The 15,476-nt window shown below is 35.9% G+C and overlaps 1 protein-coding gene across 1 annotated transcript in view; it reads right to left on the bottom strand.

Annotated features, from left to right (window-relative positions):
* Positions 1-15,476, bottom strand: part of Dopey1 (dopey family member 1) — a 72,832-nt gene that overhangs the window by 37,194 nt on the left and 20,162 nt on the right. Inside the window, exons 5-14 of the mRNA XM_013032276.1 lie at positions 14,635-14,824; positions 12,873-12,971; positions 9,466-9,565; positions 8,612-8,721; positions 7,417-7,525; positions 5,599-5,719; positions 4,296-4,415; positions 2,078-2,192; positions 1,682-1,711; positions 1,173-1,406 (exon numbers count right to left, since the gene is read on the bottom strand). Of these exons, the coding sequence (XP_012887730.1) occupies positions 1,173-1,406; positions 1,682-1,711; positions 2,078-2,192; positions 4,296-4,415; positions 5,599-5,719; positions 7,417-7,525; positions 8,612-8,721; positions 9,466-9,565; positions 12,873-12,971; positions 14,635-14,824 (1,228 nt within the window). The remainder of the gene's footprint in view (positions 1-1,172; positions 1,407-1,681; positions 1,712-2,077; positions 2,193-4,295; positions 4,416-5,598; positions 5,720-7,416; positions 7,526-8,611; positions 8,722-9,465; positions 9,566-12,872; positions 12,972-14,634; positions 14,825-15,476) is intronic.

The raw sequence follows: 15,476 nt of genomic DNA, 5'->3' as shown, positions 1-15,476 counted from the left end.
AAATCTATATTTTAATATATTGTCAATGTTACTAAATCAATCAAGTGAATATTTTCATTCATATTTGCTGGTAATTTTAATATTATAAACTTTAAAAACTAATTATTGATTTCATTGGTGTTAAGAGTTTGTTCCTGGTACCAGACAGTAAAGTCACATACTTCATAGTTTACCTAAAATATGGTATAGTTTAAAAACTATATTGTACATTTATATACAATACTATGTTTATAGTCATATACGTTATATATTATATGGTATATAGTGTAGTTACATACTATATAGTTTAATTTTAGTCATTTTTACCAAATTTTAATAATTTTCTTGACTGAGGTTGCAAAAAGATTCTGGACCTCAAGAAAATCATGGTCAATCTGATATATGTAAAAGTTCAGAGACAGACCTGTAGTCCAATATGTCAGCAAACAGCCATATGTACCACATGAACTCATAAAATGTGTGTTCTTGAGGAACTAAATCTTAATTTTACTTGAGTTACAAACTATGTATGAAACAACTTGGATATGTGACTCCAATTTATCAAATAAAAATCTTATTAATTCAATGCTGATTTAGTATTTTTGATGAAAAATGATTAGCGTTTGAATGAATATATGTTATCAGGGTAAATATACTCATATTTTGAGGACTCAGTACAAAAAAGTAAACTAATTTTTATGGTATCACTTTATATATGTGATGCATTATAATAATACATTAACTTTATTGGACTAAACAAAATATAATTAAGACTATTTCCTTTTACTTTTTTTTTTGCTATGACTAGACTTTGAACTGAACACCTCATACTTGCTTGGCCCAGCATTTTGATGGCTATTTTGGAGATGGAGTTTTACAGACTTTCTGCCAATTTTTGTTTTAAACCTCAATCCTCCTATCTCAATCTCCCAATAGCTACAGGTTTGAACTACCAGTGTCTAGCTTCCTTTTAATTGTGGCCACCAGAAAATTTGAGCCCACAACTGTCACTCACAATATACTTTTACTGAAAAGTACAGACAACTGAGCGGTATGATGGCCAAATGCCTACACGATGTCTGTCTACTGCCTCAGCACTGAGGTATAAACTATATCCACTGATGTTGAAATGCCTGGAGAAGTGACTGAAATGAGTCTTCTGCTGAGGGGAAATGTGACTGGTCCACACTTACCTTTTTGTCTTCCCAGTCTTTGACTGGGTTGCGCTGCCCACTTTGGAACTGCAACACGCCCCCGGTGCCCGCAGATAACAGCGGAGGCTGAACTTTGCTGAGGATCTTTGAGCAGAGTCTGAGGGAATCTGTGAGCTCAGACAAGCGCAATGTGTGGAGATGACTTGTCAGGGCAGAAATCATTCTGAGCAGCAACTGCGGCAAGTGTTCTGTCTGGATTTCAATGTACGTCTCCTGACAACGAAAGCAAATTGAACAGAATGAAACAAATATACTGTTGGTTTTTAATCTACACAAACAAAGCTATAGTTTTAGTCAGGGATCATGCTCCTTAATTAGTATATTTGTTTTATTTTGGTAACTTATAACATTTCTTTTCCCGAAATTCTCTGGTCAAGTACTTCAAGCAGACATTACAAAATACCCCATTCTTCTGATACATTAATGAAATGATGACATAACAGAAGTGAACAGAATCAATTAAAAACAAAACAGGCTGAAGGTCATACCTGACACAGCACCCTCATACTTCTAGTAGGCTTCAAAATGAGGAAGCAAAGGATTGAGGAGAGAAAACAAAGGGAAGTATTTCCAACAATCTTCATTTAATAGAAAGAATCAATAATGAATATAAAAGCATCATTAGACTACTATATACTCAGTAGTTAAAGGACTTCAACATGCAGTTAGGAAGTATATTCCATTTATATTATAAATATATTACAAATATATGCCAGAGGAAAAAATATTTGGAAAATGTTATAACAAAAAGCTATACCGAAGGGGAAAATAATTTAAACATGAAATTTACTGGTTGGTGAGATTTATCTACATGAAATATCTTAAGTATATTACTAGATCGCCTTGATTTTTCTTTTTTTAATTTTTAATCCAGTGTCTCTTACCAAAGAAACTATATCCAACAAAAAATCCACCAATAAGCAGAAATTGGTCAGCTGTAACTCAGATGACTCACTACTATCTCCAGGTCCAATTTGAAGTCTGGTGTGCAGTGTCCTCCTACAAGGACAAAAGTCACCTTATCAAGTGTGCTATCAGTGATATGAGCTCATGTGACATCACTGTGTGACTCACGGAGGCAAAGTCAACAGTGGGTCACGTACGGTAGTGTTCTAGGGACATTCATTCTCTTTCCCCAGGGCACAAAAGTCTCTATGTGGAAAATTAACCTCTGTCACTCTTCTGTACTGAGATGCATTCTTGATGTATCTCCCTTTGTGAGATTTTCCATTGTACTCACTATAGCTATCATCTCCTAATTAAAACTGATTATTTCTTGGTTTCTAAACTTAGGGGCCATTGTCTTTCTGGACAACTGTCTTCTCCAGCTTAATTTTCTCATATCTAGAGTACACCTATCCTTTAAGATCTGAGATCAAATGTTGCCTCTTCCTGGAAGCCTCTCCAAGTAGCAGAGATCATTCCTCCAACAAACATTTATATGTCATATTAATACTATATGACTGCTCATCACCCTATACTTGGAACACACAAATAAGATGACAGTCCCTGATTAGTAAGAAATTAAAGCACATAGACAAATACCCAGCATGCTTTTCCTGGTTCCGATGAGTTGTCTTGAGGGAGTCAAGGAAGGCTAGTGAAAGGTGGGTGACCTCTCTGTGGACCATACCAGATGTAGGAGGGCAACAAGGGCACAGTATTTTAGGAAGAGTAGTATTGTGAAGGCTCAGCAGCAGGAAAAGTAATGTGTATTCAGGGAAGAGTCCAGATTAGCTCAAGAAACATGGATGTGTTTGTGAAGAGAGTAATAAACAGAGTAAGGTAGGTTGTGCATGTTTCAATAGAGAAGATGAAAATGCAGAAAAGGGCCAGGTGGTAAGAGATACTCATAATTCATCTTCATTCTTGAATCTCCTATGATGCATTTGCATTCTCAATTTAACCCAGGTACATACGTGCACACGTCTTACAAGCCCCACTATCAGGTCTTTGAAAATAGAGACTCTATGCCTAGCACCATATTTTTCAGCTAGACATTTAACATCTGTTGAGTAAGCAAACTCCCAGATCATTAAAGGGATTCATGTATAGCATTCATATTTCTAAAGCCTTCTAAACCAAAGATTGAATGTTTCCTTTATTTTTTTCTCAGTTGTGGGGCTTGAACTCTGGGCCTCTGTGCTAACTCTCAGCATTTCAGCTCAAGGCTAGCACTCTACCACTTGAGCCATAGTGCCACTTCTGGTTTTCTGAGTGGTTTATTGGAGATAAGAGTCTCATGGACTTTCCTGCCTGGATTGTGATCCTCATATCTCAGCCTCCTAAGTAGCTAAGAGTACAGGTGTGAGCCACTGGTGCCCGGCTGAATGTTTCCTTTTTGACTATGTGATCCTGAGGCTGCAGGGGTTACCCTGGTTCTGAAAGGGTTTGGGTCAGAATCCAGAGCTTTCACTCAGCTTCACTCCTATCCTAGGCTTTTCCAGACTCTGCTGTAACCTTGAATCTGAAGGGATAAAGGACAGACATTACTCCCCAGTAACAATGTAGACCCATTTTATGGCTTTGGAAACAGGAATGACTAAGTAGGGGTTGTTTATAAAACTGAGAAGACTAAGGCAAAGTGTGCTGACCTAACAGTACAAATCAACTATCTTCTCTATCACAGAAAAGCGGGATTATTTTTTTGTTTTGTTTTGTTTTTGTCAGTCATGGGGCTTGAACTCTGGGCCTGGGAGCTGTCCCTCAGCTCTTCAGCTCAAGGCAAGCACTCTACCACTTGAGCCATAGTGCCACTTCCAGCTTTTTCTGCTCATGTAGTGCAGAGGAATCGAACCCAGGGCCTACCACTGAGCCACCTTCTCAGCCCTGAAAAGCGGGATTATTGTAGAGTGAAGAGGTAAAATTTTTCATCCATCTTGGGGAATGAATAACTCATCTCCAAGCCACTTTCCAATTCTAGGATGACATGACCAACAATTTTTATATCCTATACCAATAAGGTAGAGTCATACTATGTCTAGTAAATAATTACTCGTTTTCAGAAGCATAATATATAGAAAGAACATTCTTATTAAATTGAACAACTTAAACGAGTCAAAGGTTAGTTTTGAATGCCATGAAATTAAAAGTTTAACATACCTACAACATTCTTCAAACCAACGAGCAATGTAATCCCACATATAATAAGGTTCAAAGGAGTTAAAGAGAAGGTTGGCAGTTTTAATCAGCTCTGCTGTTTTCTTATTTTCCCTTAATTTACTAAAGAAAAGAAAGAGAAACAAAAATATATAACACCATTGTTTCAAATTTTGTGGAATATTACCCAGTATATATATCTAGGTATTTATTAAAAGTATGCAGTAAAAAGATTGCAACATTTTTAATCTATTGCTATTCTTACCTTATATGTAATAATTTTTAAAATATGAATTTTCATAATTCACATAAGATCAGAAATTAGCCTTGTAAAATTTCTGCATAAAAAATCACATAGAACCCTCTCATTTTTTGCTTTTGTTTTTAAGTGTTTCACTTAGACTAGACTGAAACTCTGTACATAATCCAATAGGCCTTGAACTCAACAATATTTTCTGTCTCTGCTCGCAAATGTTTGGATTAAAGGTATTCATCACCACAGGTGGATTCTTTTTGAATTTTTAAAGTTAATAACTGTTAATCTGACACCAAACTTATTTTGTTTCCTTTGGCAACTATAAATTAAATAGGTTTGTTTTTGACAGTCTTGCTTATGAAGAATTTTACATTTCCCTGTGCTACTCAGGATTGGGTTAATGAAAAAGTTTACTTTGACTGCCAGTTTCATTCAAATTACCATTTTTAGTTTGAAAAATAGTAACAAAAAGTGCTATTACTGTAAGTAATAAGTAATAATTACTATTAAAATTCTACCAGAAAAAAAGAAAATTACCTATGTTTGCCTATCTTTTCTAGCACCTGTCCTTACAGAAGAGAGATACTATCAATACAACCAACAGATTACATCAGAAATGACTAATTAGATCTCTATAGGCCAGTGTAAATTCTCAGGCAGAGTACAGAATACAGAATGAGAGCAGTACTAATAAGTCAAATCAGTATTAGCTTCTCTAACAAAACATACAGGTAATTATATCAACAGAAATCAACAACTATAGTCAAATGTTTTATGTGTATATGATCATACGTATATAAAAATATTAGAAAAGTCTAAGATTATCTCTAAGTTACCAAGGAAATACTGAAATATAAATTATGTAAAAGAAATTATCACTTTAGAATCTTTGTCATATGGTAACAACCTGATACCAGAAAAGAAGTGGTCTGCGTAAATGAAGCAGAGAAATATAGAAGACAACAGATAACAGGGAACAGCACACACTGTCCTATGACTTGCCCCAGGAACTCAAGTGTGCATGTACTTGATAGAAATAACTGCAACTACCTGCTTAGCTGAGCATGGTCCTTGCTGAAGGGCGGTTCCATTTGAAAATCTAATTCTGCTTTACACTGAGAATATAATGTTCTAAACACTTCAATCAAGACATCTTCCAGAATTACAGGTCCTAAAATATACAAATTAAGGACAATAATTAGCAGCTGCAAATCATAATTATTTGAAAAGTGGCCAGAATAAAGGACATTTTAAAACAGGTATTTTTTTTAAAAAAGCAGTACTTGTTTTCCCAAATGCCTAAAGTATAGATTCACAGAAAGAACAGAATCTAGAAAACTGGTTTGGTGAAATCATAGCTCTGGCACCTTAGACAAGTTAACTTCTTTGAGCTTTTAAGTTTTCTCATCCAGAATGAGAACAATAATAGCAAGTTATGTGACAGTTTTGAGGATTAGGAAAAATATTTGTAAGATGTCTGCATAATTCTTAGAATATGACTATTTAATAAACACTATATCATTAATTAAATAATTCAAAAATTCATGACGCTAAATTTTGTTGCTATGAAATATAACACTTTAATCTATTGTTCTCTATTATCTACTATCACTGATATAACCCATTATCTTCATATTTCACTTTTATTTTCTAAAATTATTGTGTTTTTAGGATACTAGGTTTGAACTCAGGGCATATACAAGACAGGTGCTCATATCCATACCTCCATCCCTTTTAGTTCTAGTTATTTTTGAGATAGCCCCTGCCTGACTGTACCCCAGGATCACAATCCACCTGTTCTAGTATTCCCTGTATTGTTAGCATAACAGGCACACACTACTGAGCCCAAGCTGGTCTCAAACATGATCTTTCCAATTTCAGCCACTTGAGTAGCTGAAATTAGAGGCATGAGCCTTGCCTCTTCATTCTGTCTCTCTCTTTCTTTTGTCCATCATGGGGCTTGAACTTGGGGCCTGGGCACTGTCTCTGAGTTCTTTCTGCTCAAGGCTAGCCTTCTACCACTTTTAGCTACAGTGCCACTTCTGGTTTTCTGGTGGTTAATTGGAGATAAAAGTCTCACAGACTTTCCTGCCCAGGCTGGCTTTGAACCATGATCCTCAGATCTCAGTCTCCTGAGTAGATAAGATCACAGGCATGAGTCACCAGCATCTGGCATCTCTTTACTTTGAAGAGCGTGTGAGTTGTACCATATTTGCCTAAATATCTGCATATAACCTGAAGAAATTATAAAATTTGTAATTGTAAATTTACGAATTTGTTTCATAATTTCATTTTAGTTAATATTCAGGTTAAAAAATTGTCCCAACTATCATAATCAACTTTCCAATAGATCTAACATATAATACAGGTTAAAAGGAAAATATACAAAACAGAGCTTTTATAAAGATGGTACAATACAGGCTGGGATACAGCTCAGTTGCAAAGCACTTGCCTACCAAGTGCAATGTCCTGGGTTTGAACCTCAGTACCAAGAAAAAAAAAAGGCAGTATAATTGAAATATTTCTGTTGAAGTACTTGAATTCAGTAAACTGAAACTGTAAGTTATGACATGCCATAGAGTCCTTAATTTCTTTCATTCATTTCATAAGGATCAAGAAGAACTTGAATTCATCTTTAAAAGTGATTTTTCTGTTAGCAGTGCAAAGGAATGAGGCATGATGATAAACTATAATTTACAATAACTGTATCTTAACTTGGTCCCGTGGACTTTGGTAGGAAATTGTTGAGAACTTGGATTTAAAAGCTACTTCAAAGTACAACAAGTTTCCTAATAACTTTGTCACATTTTTCTTATGAAAAAATACAAAAGCATGTGACCTACGCCTTGGGACAGTAGTATACATTACCTAGCTCAGGTTTGTCCAGTAAGCTGATTAAAATCCGAAAAGGTTTTAGATCCTGCATTAGAGTGCTCTCTTCTCCAAATCCATTCACTTGTAAGATCCCTACCATTGCCTTTACAAAAGAAAAGAACACTTGTTATTTAGTAAATACATTCAAAGAACTTCCCTTAAGTTTTCACAAGTATAATCATATATAATGGAGATTATATATTTTGCTTTTCTGAATCCATTTTCCTCTGCTCAGAAAAAAGAAAATTATATTTATCTGGCTGGAGAGAAAAAAAAACAGGTTCTTAATTTTCTTTGGCAGGAAGGTAGAAGAGCTAAAGAAATGAAGAAATGTACATTCAAGAATAGTTTGGGCTCCAGATGAAGATGCTACTTAAGATATGAACTCCGAACTATGTTATCTCATCACTGTAGTATTGGCAATTACTTTTTCACTAGTGAGTGAAAACTCAGTATACTATTTCACTCAAAAATGTTTCAGATAGCATGTTTTTTAATTAAATTTAAGACAATTTGGGTAAATATAACTGAAGTAAAAATGATAGGAAATAAACTATGGATCATTTCAATACTTCCACTACAATAGCAATTTTACCACATTGAGATGATTGTGAAAGCCCAAATTTTCCTAGAGCTTTACAGTATAGGTCTTAGTCTATTTTTGGAATAGCTCCAACTTTCATAGGCAGACAAGTAAGAACTCTATGTTTTAATGAAGTCATGAAAACAGCAAAGAAAAAAAATGTATCTTGCATGGTGCCAGTGGCTCACACTTGTAGTCCTAGCAATTCAGGAGGCTAAGATTTGAGGAGCATATTTCAAAGCCAGTCCAGGCAAGAAAGTCCATGAGGTTCTTTTCTCCAACTAACCACCAAAAAGCTGAAGTAGAGCTCTGGCTCAAGTGGTAGAGCATTAAAGCAAGTCAGCTTTGGGCCTAAAGGATCGGGGATAGCACCCAGGTCTTGAGTTCAAGCCCAAAGACAGGCAGACATATAAAAATATTGCTGGATTTATCTCGAATCCGACTTCTGATTACTTATTTTATTGTAGACATTTGCTTATCATTTTTAGGGAGTTCTTAGTCTGTTGCCACTCCTTTGACTCAAGTCATGTTAAGGGTAAGACTTTCGCTTTATACTTTTAAGTATCTCTAGTGATGTAAACATAGAATAACAAAAGCACTCATTACCTGAACCAATAATTCTTTTGAAAAGGTAGTGAAATAGTACGTGGCATGTTCTTCAGGATTACTATGTCTTGTGCTCCTGGGTCCTACGATAGCACCGTTGTTATCAAAACCTCCATGGAAATAAATCACAGAATGAATTAAAATGAAACTCTTAAAACTATTGTCCACTCAATACCAAAACAGCAAATATCTCAAAAACAGCACTAAACACTTACCAATTAGTAGCCCATTCAATGTCAGCAAAAGAGATCATTTTAGATAGTTTAATAAGGGGAAACCAATTCAATACATAAGTATCATAGTATTCTTCCAGAGTTATCCAGGTTTTTTGTCTTCTTTTCCCCAGTCTCACCAGTGAAATAACTGAAGACTCAGACCACTGAACTTAAATGTCCTGTCACCATAGGTACTGAGGAGTCATGAGGACAGGCCAAACATTTGGAAAAATTGGGGAAGAGCGAAGTGTGCGCAGCTTTATTAATGCCTGAATGGAGACTGATATGGTGCATGACCGAGGTGCTTGCTAGTCCTGATTCCTTTCATGACTTGCACACTTTGCAAAGTTTGTCATTCTTTTGATTTTAGTACTTATAGTACAACAATTTCAATGTGTGAGAGGGAAAATTATCTTGTCAAAGGGACCATGACCTTGTGGATTTAAATAGCCTTTTGGACTAAAAAGTGTTACAAAATTTCTTCATATAATTTACCAATAGTTTATGCATTTATTGCCCCATTTATGTAATTTTTAAAAAAAGTTTTTCACTAAAGACATACACACAATTTGATACCTTATGTACAGCAAGTATCTCTCCATTTATTCCCAACCATGAGCATATCCATCCAATATTTACCCAGAAGCCATGCATAAAGTCTTCGGTTCAGGGACATATCTCTCCGCAGTACTACATGCAACGCTGCTGACAAGATCCTGATCATGTCCGGTCGAGTGGCCTGGAAAAGTTAAGAATGTGGTTGTACTTAAAGCACATGCAAAGCATGCCACTGTTTTTTTCTCTTAGAAAAAAAATGCTGTTAATACTCAGAATATTAGGGTACACAGCTATTTTCACTGACATAGTTTCATTTGATTTTCCAAATGCAGGTATTAGTACTTCCATTTTACAGATTAAGAAATAGAAAATTAGGTCATTTGATTCATAGCTGACACTATACTTGAATTATTTAACATCTAAAATCTGACCTAAAACAAGGAAATTAAGGCAAGACTGGAGATCCTAGAAACCTGTGCCATTTGTCTTTCACATTCATTGTCAACAGACAAGCTAGAAAACCACCATCTTCATCAGTTCCAAGGCCGTTTCTTTTTAGAAATCCTACTTGTAAGCTTTATGTCCATGGCTCATGCTTATAAACCAAGCTATTCAAGGATATTGAAGTCTGAAGATGGCAGTGTGGTCAGCCTGGGCAGAAAAGTCTGTAAGACTCATCTCTAATTAACCAGCAAAATGCTGGAGGCAGAGCTGTGGCTCAGGTGGTAAAGTGCTGGCTTTGAGCAAAAAAGCTAAGACACAGTGACAAGGCCCTGAGTTCAAGCCCCAGCGTATTCTCTCTCATTCTCTCTCTCTTTCTCACTCTCTCTCTCTAGGGGAGTGGGTGAGAATGCTGAAAGATATGACACTGACCAAATGCATTGTCTCAAACTGCTTTGTTAAATGGCAACTCCTTTGTACAACACAAGATAATAAAAAAAATCTGAGCTGCCACCCTGAAAAAAATTTCTACTCATATATTTCAAACATACAAAAAAAAAACAACACACAAAACAATGTAAAGTGCCTTTTTGTTTGAATCATTCAGGGTTAACACATTTTAAATTTTATTTTTTTCTAACTCTTAAATAATTCTTCATTTCTTTCCCATAATCTTAATTAGGTATACGATTAAAGACCTGATTTCAGCTAAAAGAAGTTTTTCTTGAAAACATGAAAAGAAAGCTCATGTTAATATTGGATTTTTGATATTTGGAATAGCAGAATTATAAGTTGGGAATGGACTAGTTTAACAACTATTTTATAATACAAGGACCTAAGCACCCTAGGACCTAAAAGCCTAGCCAAGTTCAAATGTCATTATCATCCCTCTCCCTCTTCCCTTCCTCCTCCCCCTCCCCCTCCTTCTTCTTCTTTTAGTGATGATCTTGGGGCTTGATCTCAGGGCGTAGGCAATGTCCCTCAGCTTCTTTTGCTCAAGGCTAGCACTCTACCACTTTGAGCTACAGCTCTATTTTCAGCTTCTTTATTTGTTTAATGGAGATAAGAATCTCATAGACTATCCTTGTTCAGGCTTGCTTTGAACCTCGATCCTCAGATTTCAGTCTCCTTAGTAGCTAGGATTAGAGGTATGAGCCACCAGCACCCAGCTCAACATACTTTTTTCTATTCTATGCTTGCTGATACAGACATAAAATAATTCATCCAAATCAGAAATAACTGAGATGCTACAGAACACAGATTATCCAAAGCTGATAAATAAGTTCACTCCTATGAACATGAATATCTTCTATTCATCTAGGCAGTTTTCAAAGTGTGGCTGCCAGACCCCTGAAGATCATGTGATAAAAGTTCAGGAGGCCTACAGGGTAAATTCAGCTATACATACTTATAAAATAATCAATTATGCATATTCCTAACAATATCAAGGTGTTCTTTGTTCCTTTGTGTGCTATTTCCTGATTAGACAATGAGTAGGTTAAACAGTTGGCACCTTAATTATGAAAAGAAGCAATAGAGCAGTGGCACCTCTTGTACCAGTAATCATTGTATTTAATAAAAAATGGGTCACGGTTGTAAACTAGCTGAGGGCTGGCAGATTAGCAGTGTGAGGCAACAGGTTAAATCCTCAGCACTAAAAAGAAAAGAAAAAGGAAATTAAAGCCAGTTTCACAATTCTTTGAGAATGTTGTTGAGGAGACAACAAAAACTTGTTATTCAAGGTCCAGTATTAAAGAAAGGCCTTTGTTTTTGTGTAATGGAATGTCATGTACACTAACACACATTTGATGTATACATACATATGATGGTTGTCTCAAGGAAAAGAATTTGTGCCAATTATTAGAGCTGTGAGCTGAACAGCCAGTTTTTTAACAGAATGTCATTTTTTGCCTGAAAGAATGACTAACTGAAACTATGATTACTCAAACTTTGATATTTAGTAGTCATCAAATAAGCAAGATACATTAGTACTTCAAGGCAATGGTATGCTACAAATGATATGTGAGATTCTAATAGAAAACAAGAATACTGGAAAACTTGATTTTTAAGTTTTATTTTTTTGAAGTGTACTGGGCTTGAAAGATTCCCAGTATTTACTACTGAGACCAACAGTTTCTAATAAATGTAATTATTCAACATTATATAATGAAATAGATCCACATTTTAAACTCTAAATTGCCGGGTGCTGGTGGCTCATGCCTGTAATCCTAGCTACTCAGGAGGTTGAGATCTAGGATCATGGTTCAAAGCCAGCCTGGGCAGGAAAGTCCGTGAGACTCTATCTCCAATAAACCACTCTCAGAAAACCAGCATGGCACTGTGGCTCAAGTGGCAGAGCACTAGCCTTGAGCTGAAGAGCTGAGGGACAGCGCCCAGGCCCAGAGTTCAAGCCCCATGACCAACCAAAAAAAAATCAGTAAGCCAGTAAATAAGTAATCAAGATGTTGGAACATATATATTAGTAAAATACAGGAAAGAATCAAGCCAATAGTGTGAGGTCTGGAGTTCTGAAGTTCAAGCCCCATTTCTCTCTTTCTCTCTCTCTCTCAAAAGGGCAGAATAAGGCCCCTTATTTAAGGATAAGAACTTCAAAATGGAAACTAGAAGTAGTTTGGGTCCCATTTAGTAACAACACAGGCAATCAAGTGGAAAAATCTTCCAACTGTTAGAGAAATATGTAAATACAGCAAAAACTTGAATTTAGTAATAAAGTTAGGCAGTCATAATAAAAATTCATCATAGATTTGTATTAATAGCCATTACAAAAACCAAGCAATAGTATTTTCTGCTAATCCCTTTTTGGAAGTAATTTTAATTTTTCAATGTTAAAATTCTCTGCACCTTATTATTTTTGTTAAGTACTATTATTTATAAGCAAAATAATCCAACATAATGTCTTTAAAAAAATCATCACACCACAAGCCTCTGATTTTCCCAGAATGGACTTACATGAGCAACACCAACATTAATGTTTACTGACTTCCCCAGAATGCCTTACATGATCAACACTAGCACGGAAGTCTTACCTGACTCATGTGGAATGGAAAGCAGAAAAGTATGAGGTCCAGGGTGCTCCTCTGCACAAGTACACTTGAGTCCTGTACTGAAGTACTTACTGCTTCGACCTGAAATAAGAGAGCCTTTAACATCAGGGGTCTATTATGGTGGGAAAAATGGAAATCGTAACAACTTTTTATTTCCTCTAGTAAATAAAATTATGCTTCTAAAAATCAAGGAACTTTTAAAAACAATTTTCTTAGTGTTAATACTACATACCCTGTGGACAATTCTGTTAACTTTTCATCATCAGTCCCAGGAAATGTTTTATAGAGGTTTTGCTCATAATTGCTCCAAACTGTCTATTAATTGCTGAATGAATAATCAAATTGTGGTACTGTCATACAATAGAGAAATGGACAACACAATAAAGAAACTACTAGTGGCTGGGAAGGTGGCTCAGTGGTAGAGTGCTTGCCTTGCATTCATGAGACCCTGGGTTTGACTCCTCAGCACCACATAAGCAGAAAAAAAAATTGGAAGTGGTGCTATGGCTTATGTAGTAGAGCGCTTGCCTTGAGCTCAAGATCTGAGGGATGGCACCCAGGCCCAGAGTTCAGGCCCCACGACCGACAAAAAAATAAAAAAAGAAAGAAACTACTGATACAAAAGCATGGAAGAATCTCATATGTTCTATATGGTCAAAGAAACCATACTTAAAGGCTAATTGCACAGAATGATTCAATTTATATAACACTGTAAGAAAGTAAAATGAGAGAAAAGGAAACCGACCAGTGTTTTCAAAATCCTGGTACCTGAGGAAGTACTGAGGAAGTGTGGTGACAGAAGGGTACACAACTTTTTGGGATGATGTAACTTTCTGAACCTTGACTGTAGTAGTGGCTATGTGACTGGATGTATTTGTCAAGATTCATAAAACTGGGCCTGGGAAGGTGGCTCAGTGGTAGAGCGCTTGCCTCGAATGCCTGAGGCCCTGGGTTCCATTCCTTAGCACCACATAAGCAAAAAGAAAAAAGCTGGAAGTGGCGCTGTGGCTCAAGTGGTAGAGCACTAGCCTTGAGCTGAAGAGCCGAGGGACAGTGCCCAGGCCCAGAGTTCAGGCCCCACGACCGGACCCAAAAAAAAAAAAGATTCATAAAACTATTCATGTACAGTGGACTAATTCAGAGAATGTAAATCAAACTTCAGTAAATCTAACTAAAACTCTGCATGAAATACCAGTTACGTCATTATTGCATGCAGAAAAAAAAAAATAAGTGCTCTACCACTTGAGGCAGAGCTCCACTTCCAGCTTTTAAAATAGTTCATTAGATACAGGAGTCTCATGGACTTTTCTGACTGGGTTGGGTTGTAATTGCAATCCCGAGATCTCTGCTTCTTAAGTAGCTAGGCTTACAGGTGTGAGCCATGGGCAAAAGCGTAACTCTTTCTACTAACAATATCTTCCTTGATATTACATCCTGTCATACATGTTCTCCATGGAATCTACTATTGTCACTATTTAACACACCTTTCTTACAAAGAAAACATCAAAAAGAAGGTTCACTTTGTAATTATAAATATGGCTATGTGAACAATGGGCTCAACATAGCAATACTAGTTTTTTTGAAAAAAAGATGACATTGGATATAAGTAATTTCCTCTTCATGGAAAAAAATAAGCTTTTAATGACTGATTATCCCTTACTATGTGTTGATAAAAAAGAATCACATGATCCTCAAAGTTATCTGGTAGCTTGCTCTAAAGAAGTATTTGTGATGTGAGACCTACCATTAGCTCAATGTCACTGCCAATAATATAAAGTTGATCTTCCATAGAGAGCTTCCTGTTTAGGTGAGCAAGCACATAAGTGATCCCAGGTAGACGCACAGCAGGGCTGGTGAGCAGACTGCCCCAGAGGGCACTGTAGAACGCCGACTGGTCAACAGCAGCAGCAACCTTTTCCAACAACGTGTTTGTTCTGAAGGACAAAATATAGTGGCATTAGAAGGAAAATATTGTCACGCTGACAAGAAAGTAAAATATCTATACACACGTAGGCTGTGCTGAACCCTGGAATAAGCAAGCAGGAATGGAAGAAGAATTACAGTCAATGACTGGTTCCACGATTTAAGTTCTGGATCATAAAATGAAGGGAGCCACAACCAAAACACCACATATCTGTTGTAATAAAATACCACAATACATATTTTAGCTAATAGTAATTCTATCTATCATGTATTTCACTGGCTTTCTATAAAATCTTAAGACATCTGTGCTTGTTTTTTAAATCATCATTATATAGTTCACAGTAACTTCAATGAAATTAGATGATAAACATAAACATATAAATCTATTAAATTTAATATGTAAGTCTATTAAATTTTAGCATAGTACATCAAAAGAGAATTTGAGTCTACATCTGATCTGATTTAATACTAATTTCTTCTGAACTCAATTTATCTATATATTATGTACATAGTACATTTATAAAACCTTTCATAGAACTTGTAGCCATAAAGATCATTGATCAATTTCTATGTTTAATTGCAAAAAGTGGTGATGATTATATACTTCTCTGAAGTGTATAGTTTAAGAAAAATTGATTTATAAGCCAAATATAATAATTTCAT

The sequence above is a fragment of the Dipodomys ordii genome, unplaced genomic scaffold, assembly GCF_000151885.1.
Source record: "Dipodomys ordii isolate 6190 unplaced genomic scaffold, Dord_2.0 Scaffold152, whole genome shotgun sequence".
In the NCBI taxonomy this organism is placed as follows: domain Eukaryota; kingdom Metazoa; phylum Chordata; class Mammalia; order Rodentia; family Heteromyidae; genus Dipodomys; species Dipodomys ordii.
This window is presented reverse-complemented; position numbering and strand designations above follow the sequence as displayed.